Source organism: Taeniopygia guttata, chromosome 5 (genome assembly GCF_048771995.1).
Source record: "Taeniopygia guttata chromosome 5, bTaeGut7.mat, whole genome shotgun sequence".
Classification (NCBI taxonomy): domain Eukaryota; kingdom Metazoa; phylum Chordata; class Aves; order Passeriformes; family Estrildidae; genus Taeniopygia; species Taeniopygia guttata.
In genome coordinates this window covers 28,133,045-28,146,514 of record NC_133030.1, presented here as the reverse complement: position 1 = coordinate 28,146,514, position 13,470 = coordinate 28,133,045, and the positions used below count along the sequence as shown (strand labels likewise).

The 13,470-nt window shown below is 43.6% G+C and overlaps 1 protein-coding gene across 5 annotated transcripts in view; it reads left to right on the top strand.

Annotated features, from left to right (window-relative positions):
• The first annotated feature begins 1,726 nt into the window (after nucleotides 1–1,726).
• RPAP1 (RNA polymerase II associated protein 1) overlaps nucleotides 1,727–13,470 on the top strand; it is a 39,940-nt gene continuing 28,196 nt past the window's right edge. The window contains exons 1-7 of one of the 5 annotated variants that reach the window (XM_072929997.1): nucleotides 1,727–1,921; nucleotides 2,366–2,409; nucleotides 4,851–5,127; nucleotides 5,991–6,139; nucleotides 6,672–6,764; nucleotides 8,080–8,260; nucleotides 11,002–11,178. In XM_072929997.1, coding sequence (XP_072786098.1) covers nucleotides 4,938–5,127; nucleotides 5,991–6,139; nucleotides 6,672–6,764; nucleotides 8,080–8,260; nucleotides 11,002–11,178 — 790 coding nt within the window. In that variant the 5' untranslated portion in view covers nucleotides 1,727–1,921; nucleotides 2,366–2,409; nucleotides 4,851–4,937. Of the gene's footprint in view, nucleotides 1,922–2,071; nucleotides 2,300–2,365; nucleotides 2,410–2,442; nucleotides 3,181–3,205; nucleotides 3,391–4,850; nucleotides 5,128–5,990; nucleotides 6,140–6,671; nucleotides 6,765–8,079; nucleotides 8,261–11,001; nucleotides 11,179–13,470 lie in introns of those variants that run through there. The other 4 variants (XM_030274329.4, XM_072929999.1, XM_072929998.1 and 1 more) reach the window with 4 other exon arrangements.

The window sequence follows — 13,470 nt, the reverse complement described above, 5'->3', positions numbered from 1 at the left end:
TCTCTCCTAGTGTTTCCTCCACTGCTGGAAAGGGGCAGGGGAAAGGGAGCAGCTCAAGTAGGTTTAATATTCCTGCTGGGTTTTAAATCAGCACAGAGCTATAAGAAGGGGGATGAAGGAGATTGTTGGGATTTGTGAAAAGACTGGTGACCTCATAAAAAAAATCTCATAAGAAGTCTCACAAAATAGCTGTCATTGAGTGAGGAATATTTGAATTCACCACAAAAGACTCCAAGACATGCACTGATGGGAATTTCATTGCTAGAATTGCTTAGCAAATCCATGCAAGCATGTTGGTACTTATAATTTTATAGGACAAATATGAAGACACACAAGCATGATTTATTGATAGAGCAGAAGCTATATATAGTACCTTTAACTGTATTATTAAAACTGAAGGTAAATAATTAATGGAATGAAGGAAAGATACATACAACTCTGGCAGCTTTGATAGGAAGCATTCCTGTCTTGCAGTAATTAAAATCAAATATATTCTATTTGTATGGCTTTCTGGCAAAAAATGATTATATCCCCATTTCACCTGCATGCTAAAAGACACTGTGTGTGTGGCCACAGAAGCTGTGCAGCCAGTGTGAGAGGAGGGAAAATGCTCATGGCTGTCTTGAACCAGAACCATAAGCACTTGTCAGACAGTCTAAGCAGTCCCAACCCTTCACCCAACACGTCCCAAGGCAAGCAGTGCCACGGCCTCCCTGCCTTACTGTCCAGCTGGGAGAACGGAACTGTGTCCATGGGGTGCATGGGAAACCATTCCCAAGCTCAGCCCCAGGAAAGCCTTGAAGGGGGAGAGAGAAATCTTCTGCTCACAGCACTGCATCTGCCCCACCCTTCTGAAACCAGTGGTGCTCTCATGTGTGGCCTGAAGATGAACAGAAATCTAGAGATTCAAGCGCTTTCAGTTAACAAAATGGATAAAAATTTGTTTCTGGCTGCAATTTTTCAGTAATATTTCAGCTTTCCAAAGGTATTTAAAAAAAAAAAAACCAACCAAACTGTGAAAAACTTGTTAATTTTTTACAGCATCAGGGCACTTGTGGTGAGTTCTTCCCAGTGAGCCCACCAAGCCCCAGTGAGATCTGTGCCTGTTCTCATGCTCAGAGAATTCTTTTCCCAGGTCTATCCTCTCCAGTGCCTATTGGTATGTCAAAGGAGGTTTCAGAGGATGGAGCAGGGCCCTTCTTGATGGTGCTAAGAAATAGGACAAATAAAGAAGGGGTAGAAACTGATGCACAGGAAGTTCCACCTGCACATGAAGAACTTCTTTGTTGTACCTGTGACTGAGCACTGGAACAGGTTGTCCAGAGAGGTTGTGGAATCTCCCTCACTGGAGATACTCAAGAACCTGGATGCAATCCTGTGCCCTGTGCTCTATGATGACCATGCTTGAGCAGGGAGGTTGGACCAGATGACAAACTGTGGTGCCTTCCAAAAATCACATTCTGTAAAGAAAGCTGAAAGTTGACCAAGCACTAAAATCAATAACCAACATTATAATCGAATCTTCTCAAGTTCCGACAGTTCTCTCATAGTTTCTAATAAAGCCTGGCACGTATTACAAGCAACCGGTCATGAATAATAAATTACAGCCATGTTCACAGAGCTTTATGCATCTGCTCTCTCAAAACACTCCGGTGTCGGGCCCGGCCACGCCTCCTTAAGGACAAGGCGCAGTTCTAGCGTGGCCATGAACGCGTTTGTGCGTGTGCAGCCATCGCAGTGGATGCAGCGGCGGTGTTCGGAGCCGGGATAACGCGGGCAGTGCCGCGGGCCGAACTCGCTGGGCCGCGGCTCCGGGGCCCGCCGGGAGCGGCGGGGCCGAACCGGGCGGAAGTGCCTGCGGCCGGGCGGAAGTGGCGGCGGAGGAGGGCGGAAGTGGCGGCGGAGCGGCGGTGCCGCGCAGGTGAGTGGCGAGCGGGCTGTGGCGGCAGCGCGGCCTCTCCTGCCCGCGGGAGCCCCGGGGCGGGGCAGGGCACGGCCGGCCTGGCCTCACTCGGTGTAGCCAGCTGGGACCAGCGCTTCGCCTGTACCCTGGTGTAAGGAGGAGCGCGGCTACGGGCGCCACGCGGCCCCCGGTGCAGTGGCTGTGGCCGCCGTGCAGGGAGATGCTGCGGGATCTGTGCCGCTGTGTGCCTCACTCCCGCTCGCCTTCCCTCCCTCCCCCCATCAGAGAGGCCTTGCCAGGCCGAGTCTCCGTCGGCTGAGACTCGATTCAGGGTAGTTTTTGAAAGTCCATGAGGGCTGTCAACGTGGTGGGAACGCTGGGACCATCAGCTCTAAAGTGTGTTAATAGCAGTTTGTTGTTTCTCATTTTATTTTGCGCTGTTCTGGTTTCTGTTCATTGCAGACACTCTCGAGACAAACTGGGACAGAAGTGTTTCTGTTGGCAAGGTGCTGTGAGCATGCACACGGTGTGTGCCCGACAGGCAGTCACAGTTACTGAGTCTTTTGTGACCGACATGAGATGTGGAGCCTCTCTGAAGAGAATTTCTTGCAGCTGTTGACTCTTGTGGCTGGGGTTTTTCATCTGTGAGGAGTGTCTTTCCAGTGTCTGCCTTCTCTGTAGCAAGAAAAAGTGTCAAGAACACTGTTGGCCATTTTAGCCTTGTGTGCAGAAAGCATTTTTGTGACAGAGCAGAGAATGCATATCAGCATTTTGCAAAGGAGCCAGTAATCCAGAGTGAGGCTTTCATTGCCTGCTGATCTCAAGTGGGGAAATTGTACTTTTCCACTGGCTACTGGGCTGTCCAGGAGAGACTTGAGATTTGACTCTCTTCTAATCTCCTTTTAAATTGTTGCCACAACCAACAAGGTCTGAAGAAAGAGGTTAATTTGAGGCACTAATTGTGACAGCAGGACCTTGTGTGCCTCTTTCGCCCAAATCTGATAAATTTTTGAAAATAATGCAAACCTGTAGATTTGAGAATGGGTAAAAAGGCCTTCCCCAGGGTTCACAAATTATGGTAGCAGTCAGAGATGATTTTTTTTCACTTCAACATATACAAGTTTTGTCTTGACTGTGTCTTTTGACACAGTAACATCATCATAGACGTTACTGTCTGCCTTTGCATGTTGGGCTCTGCTGCCGAGCAAGAAAAATGCACTCTAAATGCTGATGAACCAGAAGAAATTAAAAAGCCTACCAGTGTTGGATTTTATCAAGTAAGATGGTAGTGTGTCCACACAGCAATCACTGTGTAGTGGAGCGCAGAGGTGCTCATAGTCCTTGGGCAGTTTTGATCCCTTACCTGTGTTCCAGGACAGTATCTCAGTGTGTTGCTTACACTGGCTGGCTGGTGGCCTCTCTGGGCAAACAGATGGTGTAAGCAGCCAGTTGCAAGGCTGGAGGTAACCAGGCTGCAGGATGCTGAGGTTAGTGTTGATCCTCAGAAGTTTGTTAGTTGTCCTGCGTGCTTTCTCTGAGCTCTGGTGGGTAGGAATGAGGACTCCTGACAGCCAGGGAGTGTTGCTGATGTGTTGCAATGGCTTCCATGGGACACGGGAAAAGGTGCCCCGAGAAGAAAGCAGAGTTTTCCCTGCATTCATTCTGTCTGCAGGTCCCATGTGTATTGAAGCAAAGCCTTTGAGGGAAGGATTCCTGGAAGAACATCCAGCCTCATTAACATCTTCTTCTTGTGCTGACAGTTTTCCAGCGAAACAAAGGCAGTTTGAAGACGCACTGTATTTCTTGATTAAGTTTTGGTAGGGAGAGACTTGGACAAGTTTATGTAGAGCTCTGTGTGGAGGAGGCTTCTTGCAGAAAGCTTAGCAGCACGGTTTGCTTCCAAGTGTGTGTTTTATGCCTGTTAAAGCAGGCATCCTCCTCTTTTGGGCTTTGAAGCCTGTGATGACAGGGCAGGGAACGCATGGCTTGGGATGCGTGTTCTGCTTCTGATGGATATCAAAGAGGGTCCAAGCAAGTGAAGTCTGGCTGTGGGAGCCCTGTTGTGGCAGCAAGCTCCATAAATAAACAGCAAGTAGGTGTGTGCTTTTGCTAGGAGTACAATGAAATATATTTGCAAACAGTTTACTTGCTGCCTGTGAGAAACGGATTGCTTGTTGCAGCCTCTAGGAATCAGAAGTGGGGAGCAAGAGTCACCAGTATTTTCATGCCTGGTAGATGAGAGGTGGAGTAGTTGTCTTCCTGGTGAGTTGTCACGTGTGCAGTGTAAAAAAGTCTGTATAAATCTTACCCTTTGTTTTCAACCCCAAATTGGCCTGGGCAGTGAATGGAGATGGTTGGAAATAGCACAGCTTCTGCCAATAAGGGGCCAGTGAAAGAGAATGAGAAGAGGAGGTCTATATGAGGAAGAAAGACATTTTTCACTTGGGAAATATGAGTGAGAAGGAGAGCAAACAGAATCAGGGAGTGCATTGTCCAGTTTTGTGTGGACAGTCTCTTGCATCCTGCCAGGGATGTTAATGCTGGGATCTGGAGAAGATGATATGCTGGAGCAGGCAGTTTGTCTGATACTGTGCCTCTGAGATTCTTGGTTGGCACTGATAACTGAGCAACTCAAATCTTTTGTCTTGGGCAAATTGTTACTCTGACTTTGCAAATCTCAGGCCATGTTGTTGGCATTCTGGCAGTGATGCACTTTTTGTCTGTCTTTTTGGTGGCTGGATGCCATTCTGCTCCTAGCTGGCTGTCATACCTTGTGCAGACTTGTCAAGTAGTCTTTTGTTCAACAGTGAAGAACAGGGTTTCATTCGTGTGGGAGTCCCATTTAAGTATTTGTGTTTGGAAGATCCTGAAGTAGGGGTTTTGTAGTCTGTGTAGAAAAGTAAGAAAAATGAGTAGTTTTCCCTTGCTGTCCCCATCCTATCTCCAGGAAATCTGGCTCTGTTCCTCATTTTCCATGAGTTCGAGTCCTGTGTGAAAAGCACGTGTGGCCGGGCTGCAAGAGCAAGGAGGCAGGATGCTGTCGAGACCAAAGCCTGGGGAGTCCGAGGCAGACCTGCTGCACTTTCAGAACCAGTTCCTGGCAGCCAGAGCTTCACCTGCAGTGAAGATTGTGAAGAAAGCAGACAAGAGGAAAGGGAAGGAACAGAACACTGATGCTGAGAGACCCCCACTACAGGACAGCAAAGATGTAGTCATGTTGGATGGTAAATTTGTTTGTTTCTTTGAATTACTAAGATTCTCGGTCTCTCAACCCAGTGTTGCTTTTCCCTTTCATTTGTGCCCTTCTTGCAGTATTATTCCTTTGCCTTGGAAATTGGCTTGTCCAATGTTACTAGCATCCAGTACAACCACCTTTGCTGCTTTAGTCCCCATTTATCAGCTGTCTGTGATACCTTGCCAGCAAGAGGTGTTTTCTGTAATTTGTACTGTTTGGACTCTCACTGCTTATTTTGCCAACTACCCAGACTCCGTGTCTTTGAGATTTACCTCTCCTAGCAGCTCCAGTTTTCAGCCAGCAGATCTGGCTTGTTTTTGTTTTCTCTTTCAATAGTAGCTGTAACACTTTTGTCATGTGCTTCATCTCAGAAGCACAAGGTGCTTTTTTAAAAGCAGCAATATAAATCTTGCAGTACTTTGTTCCAGGCAGAGGAAATGTCATCTGTTTATAGCAGGTGGAAAGGAATTTGTTCATGATCATACAAATCCTTCACTTTTAACAGCTTGCAGCGGAAATGTGCTCTTTTATGCCTCAACACAGCCTGCAAGGACAATATTTGATTCTATACAGCCTTACTTCTTCCCTTAATTCTTGCAGTAAGATCTCAGTACCCTTTCTTGCTTATGGAGCTCTTTGGAAAGACTTTGTGCCAATACATAAATAGAATCTTCAAGCATGTTTCTCTCCACTACACACTTCAAGTTAGAGACAGGGGACTCTTAATCATCTTCTATTTCTCATCAGAGGAATAAAAGGTGCTATTAGGAGGTGTTGGTGTGGTACCTGTTGCACAGTGGTTATACAGCAATAACTTGACTGCTTTTTTTTATTATTGCTTCTTCTCCTCAGGTCTTCCTGATTCTCTCCCACCTCTAACTCCAGCTCCTCCAAAAAAGTCCAAGATCAAAAGTGCTAGTGTCCACTTTGAGGATGAAGATCCAGAGGAAAGACTGGAGAGTCATGATCGACACATTACAGCAGTCTTCAGCAAAATTATTGTATGTCTGTCTTTTGTGTGATGATCTAGTGTTTGTTTGTTTGAATACTCTGAACTAAGCAGGAAGAAGGGCTCTGTGGCTGTTTTTTATTTCTACAATGTAATGAAGCAGCACTGTAGACCAGGTCCTGGAGCACCTTGAAAGAAAAAAGCTCTTTGGGTGTATTTTTGCTCTCAGTTAAATACAGTTTCAGATCTGCTTCCAGCCCTGACTGCCTACAGGTAACACTGATTGCATGCAAGCATGTGCTGTAGTGTGGATTTGGGTGAATTTCTGGACTCTACTGGGGATGTTCTTGCTTTGCACTGGCCTAGGTTTTCCTTTATCTGATTCTTTGAGTGATGTGTGGAGTTTGGCATCCCAGTCTTTTGGAAAATAGCCTCACTTTGTCTCTAAATAAGCACAAGGTATTCTGAGCCTGATGGCAATGTGAGCTGCAGAGCTGAGAGATTTTGAACCTGCTCTCAGTTAAATGATACAAACATGTCTGGCTGTTGCAATGGTTTTACACGGTTTGAATTTTTTTCTTCAGGAACGAGACACCAGTGCAGTAGCAGTGACCATGCCAGTCCCCACAGGAGACCCATTCCCAAGGGCATTTCACCGCTCTGAGATAAAAAGTGAGGTAAGGTTAGAAGCAGATGTTTTATGCTACCTTCATTAACAATTAAACTTTCTCCCATTAAATCCTAATGCTTAGTGGGGCTTGGTAGGGCTCAAAATAACCACCTTAGTATGCTGGAGATTATGAGCTTGCTCGACATATCTGTGGCATTGCCACCTGAATGAAGGAGAGGTTCTTCTACCAAGCTGCCATCAAGTAGCTACTCCATACCCTGCAGTTAAGTAACATTGGAATCTTCTTGGTTTACCCTTCTTTGGCTAACTTCACTAAAGAGGATCAAATCTGCAGTGCTGTAATAGAATTGATCCTGTTCTGCTTGTTTTTCTCTGAGGAGCAATCTCTTTTAATTTGTCCACCAAGTTCTTATTGAAGTTGCACCTGATATCTCTTGGCATAACATTTGAGTATGGTTGTTCAAGTTATCTTTTGCAGCTTTTTTGATTTTGACATAATTATTTTCTGAGGCTGTAAAACTGTAAGCCGTGGTTGCTGTTATCAGTTGTTGCTGTTGTAGCAAGGACTGCTAGCTGAGTGGGAGTCAGATGCTGGGAGTTGATATGTGATTGACAGCTGTGGTTGCTTTGAGGAGGTAGCTTATTTTGAAGGACAGCTTTTTTGAAAGACAAGAATAATACTTTTTTTTTTTAAAGTTTTGTTTGCCTGTTGCAGAAACACTCAAAGCAGCTACCAAATGTTCAAACTGCCTTTTAAGCTTCTTCTCTGGACTGGGGACATTTTTTGCTTAGTCTCCTTGGGATTTCCTGTGCATCCCCTGTGCAGGGCTGTTGAGAGCTGTGCCCTTCCATTACCTAGGCAAGCAACACGGTAATTTAGCCAGGATTATTTTAGCACTACTTGCTCACTTCTTACTGTGTAAATCTCTTCACCCTGCTGCTCACTGATCACCTTTTAAGAAGCCTGTTCCAAGCATGTAGTGAGCACAGTGAAGTACAACTCCATTTATACTCAGAAATCCAAGGTATTCAGCTATGCAGAGCTTCCAAACAGCAGGAAAGCTGTAACTATTGTGTTCGGTGACATTTTAGGTGTATTTTCCTTGCTTGAATTCACTTATAATTAATCATCTTCCTTCTCTAGGTGCCAAATCATCCATATCTTTGTCTCTCTGTCATAGCAGTAAACTATGTGTTAAAAAAGAGTCACACATGTACAGAAAAGGGCAAGTGACTGCCAGCAGCCTCCCTGTATCATGTCCCAAAGTCTGATCTGAGGATCAGATCTATAAATTTGTTAGTGGCAGGTGTGCAGGGAGACTCTGGAGAGAAAAATGAATATGTGGCTTCCACGTTTGCAGGTGCAGCTGGGATCTGGAAGAAAAAGCATCTTTGCTCAGAAGATGGCAGCGAAAAGAGCTGCTGAAAAGGCAGCGACGACTCCCTCTGCTGCCGAGTGCGTGGAAGTAAGATCACCCGCTCCGGATGCCTTGGATCCTGTTGGATCCCTGGGAGAGGTGCCTCTCCCCAGCGGCAGGGATGGTAAGTGGAGAGGGTTCTTCTTATCCAGCTGACCGTATTTGCATAGCCTTAGTAACCATAATGTCAGCGCACCATATTTTTATTGTTGGTAGCATTGTAGCATTGTTGTAGCATTGTTGTTCTCAGTTTAGGAATTTCAAGGTCAGTTGGAATGTCTGTATTGTGGCAAGGATTTGAAATGGTCTCAGATGCAAACTAAAAATTCTAAGGAGAAAATTCTGAGATACATTCTAAAAATTGGGTTAGCTTTCTCACTGGTTTCCTTTTTGCTTCACACAGGGAAGTAGATTTATTTTTCAAGATTCTTGTCCTCCTTTTCCTTTCTCTTTGTTATATGTAAAGTTTTTCTTGCTTCTTCACTGATTGCCACAATTTTAGGAAGAGGGTGGTTCTGTGTTGAAAGAATTTGAGACCACTGTGATGTGGGTTCTCACTCCTACTGAAATGTTTGAAAGCTCGGTTTTCTATCACCAGATCTGCTGCCATGAGACTGTGGCTTTGCTCCATAAGGAATGCTGTGAAGCAGTGCTGATGAGTCAGTGCCACCTCCAGCACTTGTCTGACAGCAGCGTGACAAGGAAAGATGAAGTCAGTTCAACTGAGACCAGCATCTCCAGGCTTTTTTAAATTTGTGTTGTCTGAGGCAGTCCAGTTTGCTTAGGACCACTCCAAGTCTGGGTTTTTCCCTGACATGCTCTTTTTTACATTGAAATAGAGGGCAGATATCATTTGAAGATTATCACCATTTGGCTAAGGTTTGTATCAGCCCTGCCCCCTGTTAAAGAATTGGTAAGAGAACTGCAGGTGTGCTGTGCTGTATGTGCAGAAATCCATAGTCTAGGTCACTATACTGTGATTACTGTATGTCCTATTATAATTGGACATGTATAATTCTGTCTGAGAAAGCTGAAAGGGAAATAGAGCAGCCTTATAGCTGTCATCCCCTTGAACATGAACCCTTCTAAAATGTAATAACATGATGGAGAGATTACAAAATGTCTTGGCCTCTTCAGCCAGACTGTTGTGTCAGGATCACCAGAAGCAAGAGAGGGAGGTGTGGGAATCCAGGGCTTCCCTCTGGCTGCCCTGGAGGGCCTGGGACCCTGTCAGGGGGTCAGGAACCCCCCTGTACAGAGCCCCGAGAGACACTGTCTGTGATCTCTGTCCATGGAAAAGAGTTTTCAATCTTATAGGATGAATTACAAGCTCTAAGTGTTTAATATGAGTAATAATTAAGTGTAGCACGAGTGCAAAAGTAAAATTTTAAGTTTCTAGATTAGGGGTTCAAAAGGGACAAGATTAAGGAAATTAGCTGTGTTTTATCCTTTTTCTCCTTCTTCATGCCCTCCATGTTTCACTGTAGTGTTAGAATTTTTCTATTAGTTTTTTCTAAAGACACACTGTTCAACATAAATGATAAATATTAGCACATTATTATAAATATAGCACAGATAATTTCTAATATATAACGTTTATAACTTCCCACTAAGGGGCAGAGCCCCACACGCTGCCCTGCAAGACAAACCTGCAGCAGGGCAGCAAAACATGTTATAAATAAGCAAAAATAAACAATCTTAAAAACCAGCACAAATTATAACTTCTTCTTTAGCAACGGGGCAGAAAAAAGAAACTTTTTACAATCTCAGAATCATAAATACCACAAATTCCAACAGGGAGGAGGAGCTTAATTTCTTGTAGTAGCAGTGTATTTGTCTGTTGCAACCCTTAGTTTAATTGCTGGTGGTGGGAAGTGTAGGGATGGCTTTCCAACAGGGAAGCTGACTGAAACTTTTGCCAGGTCACCTTGTCTTATCTCTTTCAGCTCAATATGCAAAACAACTGTGGCAATGACATCAAATATTCTGGTGTTATGTTGAAAGTCATTGCTGCTGTTTGAACAGGGGTTTGATGCTTTCAGGGCTGGCTAGTTTAGGGGCATAGGGATGGTCCAAGTCAATATATGGAGCATATGAATAAAACATCAGCAGTAAAGTTGCAAAGTCAGGTCCTTGTGTAGTGGGTTACAGGAGAGCTGGAGGGTCTCACACTGACCAGAGGAACATGTTACCTGGTGCTATAGTTAAATGAAATGGACATTTAAAATGGATTTAGATCGGGTGATAAATGTGACTCAGTTTTGTTTAGAGGAGGAAGAATGTCCCTTGCTGTAACTTCTAATATGTTTAACCCTTGAAGGTGAGTACAGGACATTGTTAGAAGCAAACATGCCTGTGTTGAGAATTGATCCTGTATCACTCTGGAAGCTGGTTTACCTCAAATAAGTTTCTGTGTTGCTTAGCAGCTATTACTAGGTCATGGTTCAGCTGACATACAAATGTGGTTTCAGGCATTCCTGGGCAGGGAAAGAATCTAGTATTCACTAGGTTGGAAGAATGCTCTGTTGCATCAGTTGTGAATTATGCTGCAGTTTACCTTTTTGTGCTGTTGCTTTGCATTAAAGATACATAATGCCTTTCTCCCGGCATCTTCCTCAAGCTCCCAAAGAAACAAGCTGGAAATTATGTCAACATGTTTGTTGTGACATGGGATAAAAGCACAAATGTTTTAGTTTTGTTTGAAGCTAAACTAAACTTCTTTACTCCTATGCTAACTTTACTACCAAGGTAAAGAAAAAAAAAACAAAAGGAGAAATTATGCAAGCCTGTTAATGACAGAGTTGAGATTTATTCATGATGCTATAGACACAGATCACTAACTGTTTTCTCTGCTGCTTCTTACAGATAAAGATGATGACTTTTGGACCTCTCAGCATCCTTGTCTCATAACGGGAGAGGGTCTTGGAAGCCAAAAGAGTGAGCAGGAAGCTCAAGCTATTCACAAAGAGAACTTGGAGAAGCTGCAGTCCATGTCTGAGGAGGAGATCCTGCAGGAGCAGGCGAGGCTTCTGGCTCAGCTGGGTATGTCCTTCCCAGGGTCAGCTCTAGAGTTGAGGAAATTCATTGAATGTGTAGGTGTCCTGAAGTCTTAGCGAATTTATGGGTCAACGATGGGAATTTGGAATTCCTGCTCATTCCATATTTGGATAATCTTGCTTCCATGTCATGTCACTAGCTTATGAGTAAGAACTAAGTGTAAAGAAATTAGAGAGTGTTTATTTTTCAGTGAGGGTTGGTTTGGCATAAGTCTTTCTTGTCACCCCTCTGCTGTGGGTTAAGACAATCCTTGCACTTTATTGGCTTGCACTCTGAATACATGGTTGCACATAAATGTTTAAGGTCCTAAAATGTAATTTTTTGAAGCTGATAAGAGGCAGTGTCATAGCAATGCTGAGGTGAGAAAGAACCCTTGGTATTCCTCTCCAAAATACCTCAAACTTGGGCCAGAACTGTCAGTACCCATATAGGGAGAACATATGGGCATGTGGGAGATTTCAGTTCAAACCTATACTTGTAGAGCAGAAAAACTTGAAATTAGCCTTGACTTTTAGAAAAAGTGTTATAATTATCAGACTGTTGGATACAGGCATATTCTAGCAGGGGTCTGATCTCTGGTTTGGAGCCCTGTCCACAGTGGTATTCTGAGAGTGCCTATCACTGGCAGCTGATGACAAGGTAGAGGAGAACACTGAATGTGGTGTGTTTGATAAAACTTATGTGATCTGCGTCACTGCAACACTTGTTGGCATTAGTTTGATGAATTTATGTGCTCAGGAAGAGCAGATGTACAGATGTAGGTGGCAGACAAGAATTTTAAAAATTCTCATGATTTCAGGTCTTCTAGCATCAAATTTAGATGTGAGCAGCATTTTAGCTGCGAAGTCTCTTGTGGGTTCAACTTCAAGATCATATTAATTATCTTGACTTCATTGCAGGCAACATGGGTATAACTGGAAAGGTGGCAAAGGAACTACACAAAATAATTGCAGCCAGATTGTTTAGGTACATCCTTCATTCAGATACCTGAGTATTTCCTTTGGTTTCACTGCTTGTAACAATGGCACGTGTGTGAAAAATACCCTGATTACATACTTGCTTCTTGTGAGTGATTTGTGATTTTTGCTCCTTGTCCCTTTGGGATATTAGTGAAGTGAATACTTAAAGAGTTTAAAAAGGATGGCATGTATTGTAAGTATTTTTGAACAAGATTTTCTGAAGCAATGTATTTTTTATATGCTTTGTAGATTACAATAGTAGATACTTTAGTCTTTTGAGGCCTTAAAGAAACTGGGAGTAATTCTGGAATTCCCAGAATATCTGTGTGATGAAACACTCCTGAACTAAATTGCTGACTTACAGATGGATTTAAAAACTGGACAGGTACAGAGCTGTGAATTAAGGAGACTTTTTCTCAATTTTCGGGAGTGTGAATAATTTGTGCATGTTAAGTGCTGTCCAGTCCCTGAATTAACTTCTTAGTTATGAAGCAGATGATACTCTGTGGTGTGAAGTATGAGAATGAGTATGTAGTTCTGTGCTGGGCAGTGTCTGATTGTTGGTACTGTGCTGATTTTATTCATGGAGACCCTGGACAGAAGTAGACTTAGTTTCTGACATACTGTGCACAGATTGACATCAGTGGCTTTTTTGTCACTGTGTGAAATGATGAAATTATGAATACAGTCTTCTGTGTACAGTGAAGTGTAAGAAAGTGAGAGTTCTTGCCTGCATTCAGAAAAAATAGGAATAGTTTAATGAGACTGGGCTGAATGCCTGTCCTTCACCAAGGACGGTCTAAACTGCATCACTGAGGAGAATGTGCAGCAATCGTAAGTGTGGGATAGGTGTTTCAGAGACATAGGAGTCATTTTTCAGATGACTTATCTCAGGTACAGAGCATTTCTCAACTGCTTGTCCTTTGTCCTCCAAAGAATAAATAAGCACTATAGGTGTTATGTTCTACTTTATATATCTCTGACACTGCTTACTGGAGTATTTCTGTACCTTGTTGAGGCACAATGCACAATACTCTCACTGTTCACCTCTGGCATAAGCATCCCAGCACCATCTTCTAAAGACTGTTCAGAGAAAGTGCACTCCATCCAAAATGATGTGGGATATCTGTAGCAGATCTGAAAGTAAAATGATGGTCGTAGAGCCATATGAACATAATCTAGCCTTCAAAACACATCTACCTCCCAAATGTTTCTCTTCAAAGCATGAAGAGAATGGCTGTGTCTTTTTTCTGGGTGTTGTCAGACCATAATTGGAGTGGGGAGTTAGTTCAGGACAAACAAAGATCACCTTGCAGCA